The sequence below is a fragment of the Haliaeetus leucocephalus genome, unplaced genomic scaffold (genome assembly GCF_000737465.1).
Source record: "Haliaeetus leucocephalus isolate CR32 unplaced genomic scaffold, Haliaeetus_leucocephalus-4.0 Scaffold306, whole genome shotgun sequence".
NCBI lineage: Eukaryota > Metazoa > Chordata > Aves > Accipitriformes > Accipitridae > Haliaeetus > Haliaeetus leucocephalus.
Window position 1 is genome coordinate 383,977 of NW_010972742.1, and position 19,755 is coordinate 403,731.

At 37.9% G+C, this 19,755-nt stretch overlaps 1 protein-coding gene across 1 annotated transcript in view; it reads right to left on the bottom strand.

The window, feature by feature from the left end:
• The window catches only part of NEK6 (NIMA-related kinase 6), a 44,020-nt gene extending 24,547 nt beyond the window's left edge, over positions 1 to 19,473 (bottom strand). The window contains exons 1-4 of the mRNA XM_010570713.1: positions 19,355 to 19,473; positions 10,059 to 10,199; positions 8,577 to 8,639; positions 3,029 to 3,139 (exon numbers count right to left, since the gene is read on the bottom strand). Of these exons, the coding sequence (XP_010569015.1) occupies positions 3,029 to 3,139; positions 8,577 to 8,639; positions 10,059 to 10,199; positions 19,355 to 19,447 (408 nt within the window). The 5' untranslated portion in view covers positions 19,448 to 19,473. The remainder of the gene's footprint in view (positions 1 to 3,028; positions 3,140 to 8,576; positions 8,640 to 10,058; positions 10,200 to 19,354) is intronic.
• Between the last annotated feature and the right edge of the window lie 282 nt (positions 19,474 to 19,755).

A 19,755-nucleotide genomic window follows, 5' to 3' on the forward strand; every position in this document is an offset into this window, starting at 1 on the left:
GATCAAGAGACATACAGATCTGGAAAAAGAACATTTTATGTGCATTTATGCAGCACCAAGCACAGCTGAGTCCAGATTCAATGGACCTGTGGGCACTAGTAGCTCTCAAATAAAATAATTGTAAGCAGAACGCACACTGTATGAAGGAGTGCAGCACAGTGATGGTTCTCTGGAATACTTAAGTCTTCTTCCCAAGCAACTTAGTACAGGAATAAATAACCACCTGCACACTTCAGTGAAGGCTAAACATTATGCATCTTCAACTACTCTTTTTCCATTTCAGAAATGCACAACAGCCGTGTACATCACACACAAAGTGTGACCGCCTTCTCCCAAGGCATCCCAAAATTGCACTACTTCAGATTATTGGTCCCTGACTTCTCATTGCTTCTTCCTGTGCTAGATACTGAGCCAGTTCTTTGTTCAGAGCATTAACAAAATACACTTATAATACACTTCCAAAGGTTTAAGATTTATCCTCATCCTTTGATATACAAAGTGTCATTGGGTAACGACTACCTCTGAAACACTGTACACCTTTTCTAGCACACTACGACTGCATTTCTTCTGCATCGTACCCTTGAGAATTTCCATCAGCAGCACGCAAAAGCAAGAATAAAGGAAGGGAATTGGTTGTTGCCCCTTTCTGCATCTTGTGCTTTTTCCTCTCTGTAGACATCTGATGTCCGTTGTCACATTTTATATTTTATGTGAAATGCTGTTACTGGTTCGTGTTTGACTCAAGTAATGGCAAATTTTCTTTTGCAGATCAGCTGTGAAGGGGCATGACCGTGCAATTCCCCAGGCAGCAAATCTGACAGATTGCAACAGTTTCAAACCAAAACTTGATAGAGAGCACAGAGGAATTACAGAGGGTGAGGGATAAAGTGTTATATACACGATAAAATTATTTAATTCTCATTAAAGTATTTAAAGAGTGGATATGCAAGACCACAAGTGATAATTTTCTAAATGTCATGTCCAATAAGGTTCGCCTGACATTTACAAGAAAGTCCCAACTCTCCAGTGGGTTATCCTGCAGCACTCTCTTACATCAGCTTTACAATACCTCATAAATAATGCAGGCACCAGGGGCGTGACAAAGACAGTCCCTGTTTTTATCACTCTCGCACCTTCAGAGTGTTGTTACTGCTGTTCCTACCGCCTTGCCGAAACTGAAAATCCTCACATAAGCTTAAATTCCCAAGGGACGGATGGGACGTGGGGGTGACACGGAGGCAGGCAGGCAAACTCCACTTCTGCAGTTAAAGCTATATTTAGGAGGAGACTTTTGTTCCCTCTTGGGTTTAGGGTTTTTTCCCCTCTATTTTAAAAAAAAAAAAAAAAAAAAAAGGAATTCCAAGATTTGCACCAATGGAAAAACATCATTTATATGACCTTGAAAAAACCTAGTGCATCTTCTTCGTGCCTGTGATAAACATGTGGGAAAACAGATCAGACTGTGGAGCACTGGCAGAAAGAACGCAAGTTACAGTTCTGTTCCAAGTTATCAACCTAAGATTCTACAAATTATGTTTTGGAAAATGTTACTCCTATCTATAATGACATAAAAAGTAATTTTAAAAAATTAAATAACCAACCCTGACAGATAAATGAACATATTTATCAGTAGGTAATGTTTTAAACTGAAAACTGTAGATGACAAAAAAATGCAAATATTTTATACGATGATATCTCACAATTATGTCGGTAAAACTTTTTATAAGCTAAGATGTAAAACTCAAGTAAAGCACTTGCACACTCCAGGATGATCACAACCCTAACTCCTGCTCTCATAGTCCTCACTTTTTTTTCCATCTTTATCCACAACTACAAAAAGCCTGAGATAAACTGCAAGTTTCCCAGGACCTGTTGGGAAAAGGGTAAAACATAAAAGAAGCCACAAGAAAACAGTGAAAGATAAAAACACACGTGAGCTCTCCCCCGGCAGAAGGAAAAGCTCTGTCTCCACAGCCCTCAGCGAGCACAACCAGGACTCTGATGCCCGTGGCTGCAGGAGGTGGCCGCCTTTGGCGCAAGTCACCGCACACTCGACGCGGCAGCACCAGCCCACACGTGCGGCTTCAGTCACTGCCGGCTCGTCCCTCGGGTTCGGGGCAGATCTGACCACCGCTCCTGGTATTGAGCGGCTGTGGAGTAAGGCCATATCTGGAATTCTGGGGCTCTCCCCAGGAAAGGCTCTGCCAACTGCCTGCTCCCAGCTCGCTAGCCCAGGGGGACTCTTCTGTGAGATGGAGCAGATTTTCATGGATACTGTAAATTTAGCCATTGACTATGGACTAAATGGATAACTTGTTTGACAGCCTTTGGCCTAGTGCCTCATAGCTCTGCTGGCAAAGAAAACAAATCTGTTAATAAGATATTTTAACTGTGAAAACAAGGAGGAGAACTTTCCAAACATTCATTTATGATAATTACAGAATAATGATGGCAAAAATCAGGTAAAACATGGAGAGAAGGTTGAGAGTGCTAACAAACATGATATAACACATCTGTTCTCACAAGGGATGTATGTCTAAAGATTAACATGTCAAAGAAAATACAAAAGCAGGTGGTAACAGCTTAACTAAAGCTGGTTTGCAGCAATACAAGTATTCCTAAGAGCAACATAAAAGAAGAACAAGTACTTGAAACATTTTCTCAAACCCAAATCCCCATTGCAAAGAAAGTCAATACACTTTCTTGAATGTCTTCAGAATGGCAGACAGGCTATGTGAATAGTGAATCTAACAATAATTAAACGTCCTCATCAATCACAGACTGGATATATCAACCTTGCAAATAACACATACATCCCACCAAATCATACAGCGGCTTGCTCCCTTCCGAAGCAGCGACCAGAAGCAAGCAGCATAGCCTGGCGTAGGCCTGGAAGCACCTTGTGGGTGTGCAAAACTGCAAGAAGAGAGTAAAAGTGCTTCTAGCACAGATGTGCTTACCCCCACCACCTCCTGTCTCTGCCTAAAGGTGAAAGTTTGTAGCACCTCTAAAACTGACACATCTTTACCTTAATCATCTGAGAGAGATCACCAGCATCGGCCAGCTCCAGGACAATGTTAAGCTCATTATCTTCAATAAAAGAATCCAAATACTTAATTATATTGGGGTGGTTCAGTTGCTGCAGATAGAGGGAATGCAAGAAGAAAACTTGTAATGCAGTAGTAATGACAACTCCAAGATACAATACCTGTACTGCTTTAGTAAATGTTTTGCAGAACAGTTCACAATAGGTGCAACTACAAACTGTGCTCTGAATTACTATAGACAAAAATCCCGTAAGAAATACCATTTATCGCAAGCACAGCAAAATAAAAGTGTCTCGAGTAAAGAGCAATACGGCCCAAAATAGTGTGAAGCAAACTTTTCTACTGTAAACTCACAAAATATTTAAAAGCAATGTCCTGAAGGAAGTCTTGTTAAGCAATAACCGGTGGGTTTTTTCCCCATTAAATATAAACAAAAAACCCAACTGTTGAGTACAGTACTCCTTGAGATGTCTTTGACCCTTAGAAGAACACAATTTACATTAAAACTTTGATAGAGGAAAATACTGCACAAATTGCACATGTCAGTTTATTTTTCTGGTTGCATCTTCACTAATTACTTTTTTATTTCAGTATAGCTGCTTCTTATATTCACAACAGATATTAAATTTTTTTCCTTCATTGTTTCTTTAAAAATTGCATCTTCTCAGATGCACTTCACTCACAGGGCTAAATTAAGAAACAGGCTCAACAAATTAAAATTTCTGTTTTAATATTTTAAGTCTGAATTTCTTGAAGTAGAAAACTATAATTGCTTAGAAGATAATGTAGTATCTAGAGATCTCTATTCACTCTCTCTTGCTCATTTTGCTTTAGATTATCTTTCTCTTGTGCTCTTAGAAACGCAGTAAATTTAGAAACTACTAAAGTGAGCATTTCATCTACTAAACAGCTGTGACTCAACCTGTCTATTCCAGGGGTTACAAAGCCAAAAGAAACACTGTTATGATCCATCACGCTAATCACTCCTCTCTGCATGCACATCAGGGGATAGATTCTCCTTTGCAATGCCTTGACACTAGCACACATTAGCGTTAATGGGATCCATGTGCAGGCATCAGGAGAAGAACATTCCCACAGCCCAAGTCTTAAATAAATAAATAAATATCATAGCCCACCATTTCTGTTGAAATTTCTTTTTAAATGTCTGCTCTCGGGCACATCGATCACAGATCAACTTCCAGCAAAAAAAGCACCAAAATCACAAGCAGAATAGCCCCTGACACCTAATGCACATCCGGGTGTCTCCCCCCGCCATCATCACAGGCACTGTCTATCACGGCAGACCCCATACCTGGGTGCTGCATACTGCTCTTGTAGATACAGTTAAGTCTATGATTTAAGAGATGTTTTCTGTCCTCTTTTAGGATGCTCTGATGAGAACTCTCTCCTGAGTTCCTGAAGGCATCAGGGAGTTCAAGCAGTGAAACAAGCCTTTTTCTAAGCCTTAGCACCAATAAAAGCAAAACATCAAAACAGTACAACCGTAACAGGGAATGAAGACCACACATGGTTGGGAGAGCTACTACGCTGACATTTTCCCTGCCCTGCACCCCAGCTTTTACTTAGTTTCTTGTGTATAACAAAGCCCAACTTACTCGGACCCAAGCACTATTAACTGATATAAAGAATTTAAATACCTTTTTTTGTGAGACTGCACACATTTTTTTAATGATAGCATGCCACCATGCTAACTTCTCTGGTAGCTGTTCTGGTGAGCAGATCGCCGGGGACCCCCCTTCCAGCAGCAGAAGCCGACACCATCCTCTGCTGAAGCTAAGCAGAGGGATGAGCGCTCTAGAAGGAGCCTTACTAGACTCTCTTCTCTGCTGGAAAACGAGACTGCCCACGACCTTTCAGAGGTGTGAATGCAGAAGTATACATTTTTACAACAATTCACTGACCTTTGAACTCTGTATTCCCAGAACAGCCAGGCAAACCACTCTGGATAAGCCAAACTTCCATTCTCCAGTCTTACTTTTGTCAAAGTTATTTTAAATAAATATATTGACTCTGGGGGTTTTTTTATAAACTATTGTATATTCATGTGGCATGGAAAAGGCTACCTGAATTTTCTTTTGTCAGAAGTAAAGTATATTCCTTCTCACAAATCCTTAAATGCACAAAACATTACAAACACTTTATCTTGGGTTAATGGCATTTCCTGTTTCTTTAACGCATCCTAAAAGTATGATGGCAGTTAATGCCTGATGTGTATGCACAGCAGCACTGTCAGCGAGAGGCATGTGGAAGGGTACACCACCTCTAAATGAGCGAGTGAGGGTGCTGGCAGCCCAAACGCTGATTACAGCCATATTACTGAGCTGCTTTACCTAAAGCTTTTAGCCAGAATTACGCTGAAAGTAATACACAATTTTGTCTGGCTTCTGTTAAATTTTGAATAATTATCTTTCATTTACAAATCACAAAACCCCCTTTGTTTCCATGGTCACATAGAAGTCTGATCAAAAAAGACAAAGTATTACTTTGACAGAGATGGACTACAGCAAGTCTATGTAATTCCTTCACAAATTCCTCAATGGTCTACATTAAAAATAAAAACAAAAAAGAAATAAAAGCTCTTACAGAAAGTTGTTTTAGTAATAGCCTATAAATACTTCATATTAGACACCAGAATTTAAAAGTAGCAAAAAAAGTTTTTAAAATATTAATATCCCAATTACATGGCCAGAAACTAGACAATTGCAAGGCAGACACGTACTTCACATCAGAGTGATGAAAAAGAAGTTGAGCAAGATTTAAACACACTCTGAGATACTGTGCTGAATCAGGTCCTTGCACACTTTACACTTTCTAGACACAAAAACAACTATCTTAATTGATAAATTTAAGAAGTGAAATGTATTTTATCTTTAAATGTAATGACACTAAAAATGCTGCAATTAAAATTATTGAGAGTAAGTCATTCATTTGAGAAAAATATACTTGTCCTACTTTGCTGAAGCTGCGCACACACTGCTCTAAAGGAAACCAAAATGTGAAAAGCTCACAACATAACAAGAAACCCCACAAAAATTCATAAAAAGCCAGGCTGCAGATCATGCATACTCTGCAACAAGAACTGAAGTCTCACTTTTTAAACTTTTTCCTACTTCCAGGCACAGAATATTCTGCCCCATGCTGCATAAATAGTAACATCTACTGCCCAGCCCTGAGAAGGGACCTGTGTCCTACTCAGATAAAGCAGCTCTGAAGTTTTGAAATACGATTTTTCACAACTGTCCCAGCACATCCACATACAGACCTTTGGTTATTTCTGTGAAGCTGTGAGAACAGGCAGCATAGGAGTGATCAATGAGCAAAAAAAAAGATGAGTTGCAGATATATTGATCCAGTCAATTATTCATCTCAGGGCACGGAGTGACATGCAGTCCAGCTGCTGATGCTGACACACCAACCCTCCCCTGCCTGCAGACAAACCCTGAGGAACTCTGCCCGGCTGCCAGCGGGGAACAGCCTGCGCCTGCACCGGGTTAGCGAACACGCTGACCAGAACATCATCATCAACATGGCTCCAAAACTGGTAACTTCAACTTTGATTACTTTTTACTTATTAGCTGCTGATCTTCTCAGAAGCTGAGCTACATGCATCTTGGATAAAATTCAGTGGGGTTTGTTGACTCCGAGTTGAAAACTAGTAGTCATTTGAAGGAAGGAAACTATAGGCAATATTAAGAACAATATCCCCTTTGCATCTGTAATACAACAGGATTCAAACTGACTGTTTAACATACACGAACTTCAGATTCCTTGAATGGTGCTACGCAACTGTCCAAGTAGGAAGATTTGTTGACATTCAACAATAAATAATAATTAAAATACCAGCACAGTAATGCTTTGCATAATAAACAGCATATTAGCATGTTTCTGTAGACTGTCAGCAACTATTCTTGCTCCTCCCTTCACCCCCAAGTAAATGAATTTACTGGAATGTTTTCTAGTCTTCTATAAAATATTACGCAAAACAATCCGATTTTATCAACCGGTATTTTTCAAAGCAGAACTGCACTCTGCTGGGATAATGGAAACTCCATCCCTCCACAGAGCTCTGGCTACTATTTAAAAAAAAAAATCACAAACAAGAAGTTGTAAGCATAGTAAACACGCCACTCTGCTCAGAAGACAACCACCGAAGACTTCAGAATATGCACAGATATTGCTTAATTCTGGACAAACAGAGGTTTTTAACTTAAATACATTGGCTCAGAGACAGATAGAACAGCTTTTGACTTCAAAAGGAGATGAATCAGCCTTCCAATACTGCCACAGCTTGACTAAACAGCTTTGGTGATGGTATTCGAGTGGGGAGAGCAAGATATAATTTAAATTACTTCAGCAGCGGATAGGGAAGCCCCTTGTAGCTCAGTATATCGTACTCGCTTTCACAACTCAGCCACTACAGTAAATCTGGTTTGGTATCTGGCTTCTTGGTGAGCTTTGCTCAAGAAGGTAAGTTGCCTCTGGTCATCCCACACAGGTGGATGGGAGTTGACCTTATAGAGCCTCCTGTCATTGTGGGTATTTTATTTTCAGTTTCCTCTGATTCTAATGAATTTGCACGTTCTGCTCTGAATAAAGCAAGTGCAAGTTCATGACATCTTCTATAACCAGAGTTCAAGACAAAACTGTTTAGATTAACATTCAAAAAGAATTTGTGATATTTTTGGGTTATAGGTAATGTTGGCATTATTTTTCTCCATGACTGTTAAGCAACTGGATCACATTCACACAAACTGCTATCTTCATGTTTATCCTGTATGCCTTCACCACAGTCTAGCAGACTCAAGCTTTGTCTACAACTGTGTGAATATAAATTGACAATTTAAATAGAAATACCTAAAATCACATTTACAAAATTAATTACTTAATACTTTTAGAATTAAATTTGACTAGCTAAACTAAAATTTTAGCCTCTTACAATCTGTTGCATTTACTCAAAATAGATATTTAAAGTGCAAAGCATATATATTTTCTACCAACATTCTTAATAAATTACTGAGATGAAAAAAAAAATCACTGGTTTGTTTAATCACTTAAAAAACACTCTCTAGTTTCAGAGCCTTTATCTAAACTACCATTTTTCATGTGTGATGTGTATACATATACATACATGATATGCACATGCAAAACTTTTCCCATTTAGCTAGTTCATTAAATAGTTTATTTTAAAGTGACAAACAAATTGAAACACATAAAGCGCAGAATTTACATGTCTCTCTGAAAGAGGAGTACTTGTGCGTTTTTTTTACGACAAAGGTTGTTAATAGATTCTTCAGACTATAGGCAGAAAACTCAATAAAATTAAAGTTTAAGACAAAATTCTTGCATCATGTAGGCATCCTAGCTTGCAAAAGAAAGCATGGTCTATTAATATCACTGTGTGTGCTATATAAGCTTTATTTGCCATAAAGGGCAAATGAGTGTTGCCAACCTGAAAACAATCTTCTTCTCAAAACAAAAACCAGAAAAAGTAATTGTAAGAATTCTTACCTTCAAGAGGTCAATTTCTTTAATGCAATCTTGCCTAGCCTTGGCATCCATCATTTCAAAAATCTTCAAAGACAAAACCACAGAAGATGAAAATGAAACAACAAAGAAAGAATTTTTTATTTTAACAAGAAATTGTTTTTTCCTCCCCCAGTTTGTATATCCTCTGCTGTAATGAGTATTCACACAATCCTGAGATCAAAGAAAGATCAATGTTTTCTTTATTTTGACACCACTAAAGGGCTAGCGATAGGGTAAAATTAATTTTAGAACCTGTAGGCAATATTCTAAGCAGCACAAAAAATAAGATACCAGGTTTGTGAATTTACTGTCGTGATTTCCAAAACAGTTAGTTCAGTTACTATTAATTTCACATGGTAAATAAAAGATTAAATGTTTAGTTTTTCTTTTAAACAGAGAGATAGTTTCCACCGATTTCTCTGTAATAATTAACAACAATATTGAGCATTAATATTCATTCTGTAATAATCAGAGAGTAAGTCACCAGAAACAAGAGTTTAAAGGATCTGTTGAAGGATTAAAGGGAAATTTCTTCAAACAAAATGCTGTTCTGAACACTGCACAAGACTTTAAGCCAAGTTACAATGTATACTGCTTGCATGAAAAGTTTTTCAGAAATTCTTTTGAAACTCCATCAGAAAGCACAGGCATTTTTCCCTTTTGTGCCCTTGTGTTCCCACGATTCATCTGTGCCGAGATAGCAGTCTCATAGCTGCATAAATATGGCCGTTAGGGCCTCGCTCTTTCACACACATTTACTTAAAATTTAGTGAATCTTTTTATAAAGTAAAAAGTGAAATAAAAAAAAAAATACGAAATTGCACTACTGCTACATAATTCTGATTTAGAAACATAAACCCACTCCAAGATGACAAGGGATAGAGACCACACAGCGCAAACAGACCGCTCAAAATGGAAATAGGGTCCCATATAGGCTATGCAGGCTATACGGAGAAGACAGCCACAGAGGATACAGCAGAGGGGCAGGCAGAATCCCAGTGGGGCTGCCTGGCCTCTTATATCCAGATGTAAACTGAGCACTGTGAAACTAACCTGACTTAATCAGTATTTGTAAAACTCCTTTGAGACCTTCAGAAGCATTGTTTTATAGTCCTTATCTTGAAATAAAATAAAAACAAACAAACAAACCCCCCCCCAAAAAAACCCACACAACCAAAAAAACCAACCCCAACACCAACCCCCCCCCCCCCCCAAAAAAAACTCCAAAACCCAACTGAATAAAATAAGAAAGTAGCATTGGGGTTTTTCTATTGTAAAAATACCAAGCCAGATCATCCAGTGCTCTCAAACCTTAAACTCTCTATTTATAAAGCATTTTATTGCATTATGACTGCTGACAAAAGAATACTAAAAAAGGTATCTGACTCAAAGTAATCTGTGTAGATGCTTAAAATATTTGCGTTCTACTTGCTAAATAGTAAGACTTTGAACTTAAATGCTCACCTGAACTTTCTTTAATGCCACAGGTTTTCTGTCCAGAAGACAAGTTGCTTTGTAAACTTCGCTGAACTGTCCTCGTCCAATCTTTTTCTCTATCTGAAAATCTGCCAATGTGCAGCGATATGGGTACGACGTTAAATGTCTCTGTTCAAGTCAAAAGAAATGAAATCAATGAACTACCAGAAGCGATGCAAAAACATGAATTTGCATTCCCAATCTGTCTTCTTTATGACTGCAAACTAGCGGTTTCTATGACTAATCATATTCAGCAGGATAAATTCCTCACAGTAAGGACTGACCAGCAAGAGAGACAAATAAGTTTGGTGTTGATTCGGTGTACAATGGACAATGGAGTGGTCTGGCTTTCCTTTCCCACCTTTGATTTTCTTTGTCCACTTCAGACAATACTGTACCACAGCAGTTGCGATATAAAAGCACAGCATACAACCACAAGCACACACACACGTAACAGGAGAGATTTGTGTAAAAATATTAACTGCACGAAAGCATAAAACCAGTAACAGCTACCAAAAATGTACAGAACAGAGTTAAGATTGCCAGATGCGCACACCCTCTTGCTCTCATTGCTGATGGTCAAGAATTTAATCTAGGCTGATCAGTCTATAGATAATTCTGACCATAAACGCATTAATTCCTAGTAATGTATTAATAATGTAGGCTGAATGAAGTTAAATGATGTTTTTAAAAAGGAAATAAAGTCTTGCCTTCTGTTTGAATAACTAATTAGTCCCAAACTACTGTCTCCCTAGTTACACACCCTCTCATCAACTTTGCCTGCTTGTGTCACTTGGGAGAGAGAGGATGATGCCTACTTCTGCGCGTTCTCAGGTAAATACCCAGCCAGGCAGGTACATACAGCGTAACGAGGATTGTGTATTCCATGGACTAGGAATTGCTCCCTAGAGCCACTCTAGTGTCTTCTATAATTAACATGACTGCTAACCAATGTTTAAAAAAGAAATTATGAAAATTAATTACTTTAAGTTGCCATGCATGCCAAGTAGAATATTTTTAAGTTTCAGCATCTTGAGCCATTTCAGAGTTCCCATTGAAAACCACAAGACGACAAGTACACAACAGAAGTTGGGGGGGGAGGGCTTCCCAGGGACGCAGCCGTCGTTTGCAGCCCAATCTTTAGCAGAGAATCCCAGCCCAGTCCAGGGTGTCCGGGGAGAGCAGGCCCAGAGGGCTGGATGTTTTAAGGAGATGACTATTGCTACCACTGTCATTTCCTCACAGAGGGGTGGGGCTGGAAGTAAGATTTAAAATGCAGGTAAAGCTTTCAGTCCAGCACCTTTTGCCAGCACTACATACAAGACAGTGTGAGGACCTCTTAAAGTATATATTTATTTTGATGAGTAAATAAGTTTGGACTTCTTTTCTTTGCAACAGAAAGAAAAGCCACTACTATTCAACAAACAATAAAAAGTATCAACCAGATATTTGAAAAAGCTTCCAGATTTCAAGATGTCCGTGCAGCTCTGAACTACAATCAGAGTTATTTGGCAGAGGTTTTGTAAATGAAGTTATACAATTTAATGTTTTTAATGACATGGTTTTAAGTAAACTCACCAATAAAGTCCCCTAAATAGTAATTTCTGACCCACAAACTGCTTCGATCAACCAAGACAAGCTATTTTGCAAACTGTCACCTTTACAGCATCTTTATCACAACAAACGCAGGAAAAATCCCCACAACGAAAGCTACTCTACTGCAGGCGTACTCAAGAAAAACGATTATGTTTTATAAATGCTGATGATACAGAGATGCAGATATAAATCACAAACCAGACAGTGAAAAGACTATCAGGTCTTTCTGCTGTCATCTTCCCCCTCATCTCTCTGGCACTGAAAGGCTGTTTGCTGCTGGAGCTTGCCCTGCACTTCCACACCACTGCCCTGCGTCAGCCGTTGAGAACTTACTGAGGATAAGGCTCTGCAGTTATGAAAAGAGAGGACTGTTGCTAAACTGAAAAGCTTAGACAGTTATGGACTCCAGAGAAGACAAAAATGCAATACCATAATGTCCAGCCAATGCCTGCTAATTCAAGTAGGCACTTTCCAGTTGGAAATTTAACTCCAGGCCATCATGATCATCAGCTTTGTCAGTTTAAGTTCCCTAAAAGAGCAAACCCACTCCTTTTCAGATGAAACGACACTTCGAGTAATTATTTTTGAAATGCCAAGGCCACAGGTAAGTTTTTCCATCGATCATCGTGAGCATTTATATCTTCTCATACTATGAGAAATGGTTTTCATTTCTCTAGGCTAAAGGCAACACAATAAAAATTTTAATTCATGAACAATAACCTACACAAATAAGAAGGCTTCTTTAGAATTTGCAGTTATTCATGAAGGTGAGTCACACAGAAACAGGAAGGTAATTTCAGCAAGTATTTCCTTTAAACAGTTCAGGGAGTGTTTCCCTTTTAAGATCACTTTAGTCTCCCCTACACTCTGAAAGAAGCCCCACTATCAGCTGCAATCAAAGTTTATGTTTGTAAGCAAAGGAAGGTTACTCTCAGTACTTGTGTTGTGCTTGAAGTTATACTGAGTTTACCAGCTATAACAGCAAAACAAAAATGAAAATTAAGATTCAGAATTCATTTCTCTAAGTTCTGCCATGTATACTATACAATAAAATGGGAGTATCCTTTCACCGATGAGGAAAAAGGTAGTCTATGGGTCATCAGATAAAGAGCAGAGTGGTAAGATAACACTGCTCTATTATTTACATACATTCCCCTTTAAGTTACTAAATTATCAACAAAGTAAGGCAACATGGGATGAAACCAGACAAGCAAATATTCAAAGTAATGAGCCCCTGCAGCTTTCTCAGTTTAAATTGGTTGCAATCTCTCTTTGCAGGGATTTGATAAACAGTAATACTCATCAATATACATTACAGTAATACAAGAATACTCATCTCATTCCAGGGAGTGCTAACAAAACATTAGTTTATGTGCATTTTTTGTGTGACGAAATCACCAGAAGGATGTCTGAACACAAGCATTTGTTCAACTTGACTGGTAACTAACCAGGAACACCTCCATTTCCAGACTTTTTTGCATATGAGCTACTAAGCAAATTAATTGAGCTGTCCAGTCAAATCACTTTACCCAGCCAAACACAGGTGTCAGTATATAAAATTACAGAACACTTTTTTCCTAATTAAAAAATAGAAAGGAATCAAAGCATTTCCTTAACTGTGAACATGTGCCTCCTGATCCAAGCTCTTCCTGAGTAGTAAGAAGCAAAAGCTTCTCTAACTGGGGGTTAACATTCACAATAGAGGTAGCAGTTTTAACGAGATTTTATGAAGCAACTATCACAAAACTTTTTTTTTTTTTAAGGAAGAAATCCATGCTGCAATCAAGGATGGTATCCTTTTGCCCTTTATAAATCATTAAATTGTGTGTTTAAACTAAGAGTTTTTAAGCATAAATTAATATTTTAAGCATGTGCCAAGAAATATCTAGCAACTTCTTAACTTGAAAATATAAATAAATGTTAGGCAAGTGACAGGGTGTATGTGTGTGTCCTAACCACTTTCACATGGTTAGCACATAAAGTCTGCTTGCCATGCTGGAGTTAATGCTGGGTGATGACTGGACACCTTAGCTGATATGTTCTGGCATCCTCCAGGACTACAGCTGCACATTTACATATGCAATGACCTAGATTTGCATTTGCTATCACAACCTATCAGACCTAATTAAAGTAATGGAGCTTTCATACAGGCTAGAAGATGTTTGATTATGGTATAAACCAAAGAGCATGCTCAGGTTAGACCAAACCATACCAGAAAGCTCCCTATTGATTACGGCAGTCCCATTTTCCCATACGTCTGTTTAAAAATTAACCTTCTCTTATGCTTTATTGTACTTAAACGTAAGCAGGTAACTCTTCTAAATACTGTTACAAGGACACATTTAGGATACCTAAGAAATATCTACCTCCTCAGAATACCATCCCTATAGTCTGGCCTTGCATACATTTCACTTATTTCATGACTCCTGACAAGAACAGCTCCATTTTTTTCCAAGTCCTTCTATGTTTAACCACTACAATTTTTCATAAAGCTGTCAAAGAACCTATCCATTCAAATAAACCATGACCTTTATTTTTGCAAATCTCAGAGTTTTCATATACAGATATAAACTGTGTGTAAAATTAGATACCATCATCATCTTCAAACCTGTTCAACAAAAATAGATTTTCTTATTTTCAGGATAGATTCAGGCTCAGTGCAGAGTTCAGGTCTGCTTGAACACAGTAAAACCAAGCCACCATCTCTGCAGAACAGGTTTCAAGGTCAATGATGGAGCCTGAATTAAAAAAAAACAAATGAAAAGGAAAAAAAGGGAGGAAAAAAACAAATCAACCAACCAAAAAAACCCTTCAACCGGCTGGACCTCTGAAGACACTGTGAAAATTGGGCAGTTTGCACATTTCTGTTCCAAGGGCAGCTGTAAGAAGGGGACAGTCTGGGGAAGAACTAGTTTTGAGACAAAGGCTGTTCTCTTCATCCACACAATGAAGTCTCATTCTTCTACTACTCCATTAAAAAAAAAACCACCACCACCACCCCCCAAAGATTAAAGTCAATTACTTCCTCATTCAAATAAAGAGGCTATTCATTTTTAAGAAGAAATGCAGAGATTATTCCAAGAACAAGCTATTCTGGACATCTCTGGCATACATGTTCTCTTTTAGATGTAATCACTGATGCAAAAGCAAAAATTTCAAAGCAAAGTATGCGACAACAGCCCTCATCACAATACTGAAGGGAGAAGTTTGCCAGAACTTTCAGCCTCAAATTTTGAGGTGTTCCAAGATTTTCTGCAAAACAGCATTAGTAAGGTTTTGTAATACTACAAAAATCCAGTGAAATAAAAACTGCAGTTATATTATTTTGTATGCACCTGAACAGGTATGCTGCAAGGATAAGAAACTTAAAGATTAAAAGGAGTTCCTATATACCAGATTATAAAGCAACCCAGGCAAATACAGGGATGACAGTATTAGAGAAGTTCCTTGCTCCTTGGTGATAGAATGTAGTTTCTACTTACACTTCCACATTTTCAGGGATGTCCATTACAGTGCTACCAGAGGTGCTTGACCACAGGCAACTCTGAGCATGCAAGAATACAAACATGCCAAAATTTACAACTGGAGATTTGGTACAATTTCTTCCAAATCCTTCATACACTGCTATAACCATATGCAGGTAGGACAGCTACATAACCCAAATGCATTTTTTTGTATTTTTTTTAAATGAGTAGTTGTACAGCTCAGAATTTGTATTTTGGGATAAGGAGGAGTAAGAAAAAACTGTTCTGTAGGAAGACTTTCAATGTCCAGAACAATTCATGTTTGACCAATAAATTCACCTCTTTGTAATTATTTAAGAGCTGGGGAAAAACTGAAACAGTCCTGAGAAAACTGTCCAAGCAGCCTTTCCTGCAGCCTCTAACCCAATGTTTCAGGCAAACGAGAGTACTGAGAGACTGAAGACAAAAATATCAGTAAAATACCAACATGCTGCAGAGCAATGCCTGTATGACTACTTCTCCCAGAGGCACGGAAAAAAATAAGCCTAAATGAGCTGAAAAAAGATAAGTGTTCACTGCTAATTGCACAATATATGAACCCAGAGTGCTAATGTTAATTAATAATAGAGTCAGTTGTTTTACTGCTGCCTGATTGGCATGTGGAAAACCAGCACTAGTCATCAGTCTGCACAAATGGCTACAAGGTTACAAGACATTTAGATTATTTGTAATCAGCCTAAAAATTCTTAAAGATTGGTTAACCAACAGTTAAAAAGTCAAGACACTACAATCTTCAGATGCCAATAAAAGCATCTTTCCTGTAGAGCCATGAAATGAAATATTCCTTAGAAGAGTAAAAACATACTCGGCCAATTAATTTTCTGAAATCTCATTAAAAAATTTAGCCTGACTAAGTCATACACTTCTGACCTGAATTTTAATTATCTTTATGCTGGATATAAGGTTTTTTCTGATATTTGCAATGCATCATTAATTTTAAAGGAATGGTTTCCTTGCTTCTAAAGTGCATACTTCATCTGAATGACATTTACCATAAACTAATTTCACCTTTAAAAGACATCTGTGATAGTAGATGGGGAAGCTTCAGCCCCTCCAGTTGAACACGTATACATTATAAGCAATGATTTACTATCAACATCAGTGTTTCAAACCTCTTTATGATGTCCCAAATTATACACCCATCTCCATTCTATAATGCCTACCTGAAAAGAATTCTGCATACTTTGAGTCTGAAATTCCAGTGTGAATTTATGGGAACACATTAGAACAGATTGATTAAAAAAAGAACTTCTAAGCTCAGAAGAGAAAGGAAACTTCTAAAATATGGATTATCCTTCAAACAGGTAGTCAAGTAATTATTGAAGAATACATCAGGTTTTTCAATTTGCAGCTTCAAAACTAGACTACACAGTCATCATAAAATATCCTAAACCCGACCTGTTACTTAGAATTTAAAGTTTGCTGAAGAACTTGGCTTGAATTTCAAAGTTTTAACATCCCTATCAGCAGGTATTTGTACTAGTTTATGACAAGGAAAGAGAGAAATACCAGCTTGAAAATAGTAGACCAAGGTGATATTCACAAAGAAATTAATATTAACATAGAAATAATCTAAGCATTTCAGAAAACAATAAATTGAAGTCTTTGCTGCTAGATGATAAGTTCAAATCTACCTTCAATTCACAGACCAAAATGAAACTGCCATGAACAGCTCTGCTGCTGTGTGAGTATATAAAAGGGTTGTTTAAAAGTGAGTTAGTGTTTATTTAGTACAAAAATCAAGTCAAAAATTACAGCTCCATATTTTTATATCACTGATATACTCCTAAATAACATTTATTGCTTACTGCTATGAACACTAAGTAATCCAGAGACTTAAATAATTGACACTTTCACTCTGGAAAATTACTGGAAAATGTTCTGCCTCTTGCTGATGAACTTCATCAGGGTAATGCTGGACAGGCAAGGGAGCCAGAAGCTAAAACTATGATTTTATTGGGACTTCTTTATATTTATATATTCACTTACCCTAGGAAACTTCTAAATATGAAGCATTACTCAAAAGTGTCATCTTATTACTAAACTGTAGTAGTTAAAGACAGGAAGAAAAGTCTGATACACTTACTTATAGCTCTGTACTAAGTAGTTATAAAACAGAAATAACACCTCTGTCAGAATGAAAAAAAAAAAAAGCTTTAGGAAGTAGCATAATTATAGGAAAAGTTTCTACTAGAGGAGCACACTGTTGCTCTGGTCTTTCTGGGGGTGACACAGTAGTTTTGAATGAAAGGGCTAGAAGGAAGAGGGTCATTCCATACAAAAACCGATCCTCATCCAAGACTCTAAAAGCTCAAGTTCTGTTTTTTCCGATTAAGCTTTTGTCCCTGCCATTCATGACATTTCTTGTAAGACAAGTTTGGCCAATTTTTCCTTCCCAAGCCTCTCTCTTCCACAAGCTATTATATAGCATGTCTGCATTACTTGTATCTTCAGAAGAAAGAAATTATGTAATTTTTGATTCTTCCAGGTAATATGTACCAGAAAATTGAAAGTGATCTATAATTATGTTCCTGCAAAATGGAAAATCAGAAATACGTAATAAGCAATCATATCATGCCATCAATGTAAGGTAGCCTGCCACCTAAATAGTACAATTTTCATTAATTTCTAAACTGAGTTTGCTGAGGAGATGCATTTTTTCAATTCTCTGGTAGACTGTGTGTTTTTGATATTCAGCTTTTTTTTAAATTCTATTTTAACAGCAAAACCAAATAAAGTATTTCTGCAATCCTAATTCCAAACTAGATCATTCTCAGAACAGTTAATATACTCAGAGACCTCCATTAACACAACTTGGATACTAACAGAGTTGAGGGGAGGTTTCACTGAACAATGACCATACAGCAAAATGAGCCCACTCAGCATCAGCATAACAGCAGAACACAGATTATTAGCTACTAATTACACTTAACTATGTCATTACAAATTCTAACATGTGCTCCAAGATGCCATGAAGGTATCTGCTGCACAGGAACACTTCCTAATCTTGTTCATGAAATAATTACAGGGGCTCTATCCTGCCAAATGAGGCAGTAATTAACCCTAATTGCTCAAAATGCAACTGGCTAATTCTAGGAGATTAATCAAGGGGATTCAATTATTATTAAATGACTTAATATGACAAATTGCTACATTAGGAGAGGGGGGCTTTGCTCCATACCACGTTACTTTCCCAGCAGTGCTGCGTAAGATACATTCATTGTTGTACTCTGTAGGCAACTTACCACTTTTGCAAATCCTACACTGTGTTGTGATACAGCTCTCCTAACAACCACTTCTTGTTCAAGTAACCTGGATCACCACTGGACTGCACATTCAGAATGACAAATTAACACCTACAGCCCCCTCCCCAAGCAATAGTCTTCTTTCTGACAACTTTTCCATGATGCTTTTCGTTCACTCCTTAAAATACATATAGGTAAAACTTAATTGCTCTGATAAACAGACTAACAGTCTAAAAAAGGCAAGCAGCCAGCATTCACAAAATACAAGTTTCACGTTTACAGTGAAGTTATCAACATTACTCTGAATGCAGCTCTAACCCTAGTTTTAGCCCACTTGTGCAGAAACGCATGAAAAAGATAGAGGTATGAGCCGCTATAGCAAAACTTGATAACAAGTCTATACAAAATACATTGTGGGAGAAATTCCAGAGACTCAGAGGAAATGATGACAAAGAGCCTACAGTTTCAAGTAGGATTAGCTTTTTCTTGTATTTGGTAATTACCTCTTCAGCATTTATTATTAAACTCTAAAAGGAGATAAAATACATTTATTCACTTACACAATCAACTGCTTTTCTTTGGCCTTTTCTTCGAAGAATCAAAGAGAACAGAAAGCCAACACAGTACATGTTTTTATAAGACTATTTAAAAATACTTGCTTTAAGCAAAATTCAAACTATTTCCCTTTTCTCTTATTATCACCAAAAAAATGGATTCAGGAAACTCTGGCTGGCTGGCAGAATCCCAAACTGGATATACCTTAAAACTGCTATAACTGCACTATAAACAAAAGTGGCGGGGGGGGGGGGGGGGGGGGGACACGACACAGGGGAAGCTAAATGCTAAGAAATCTGTAGACCTTTATAAGAGGATGGGAAGAAAACACAGAAGGAGAAAGATTAGAGACATATGCACTTACCTGAGGATCATGCTGGTATTCCTGCCCTGGCAGCTTGCAAAGAGGGTTGTTCTGGTCCCCTAGATGATGTGGATGGTTATGCTGCCCTTCCATGGTATCATACCAAACTCTGCCTCACAGTTCTGCTGGAGTTAAAAGAAAGAGGGGAGAGAGTCACTGTTCATCCAGCGCTGAAAGCAAGAAACTCTTTCTAGGGGTGTGCCTACATGGGGTTGTACATCAAGACAGCAAGAACTGATTCCTCCCCTTTCTTCTCTCGGATTGACTCATGCACACAATTCTCGAAGAAAGAAAACCCTTATCTATCACCAGCCCCACAGGAGCTCAGCTGTTCACTGACGGACCAGAACGCACCCACTGCCGCCTGCAAACTGAAAGGACACAGCAACAGGTCAAAGCTA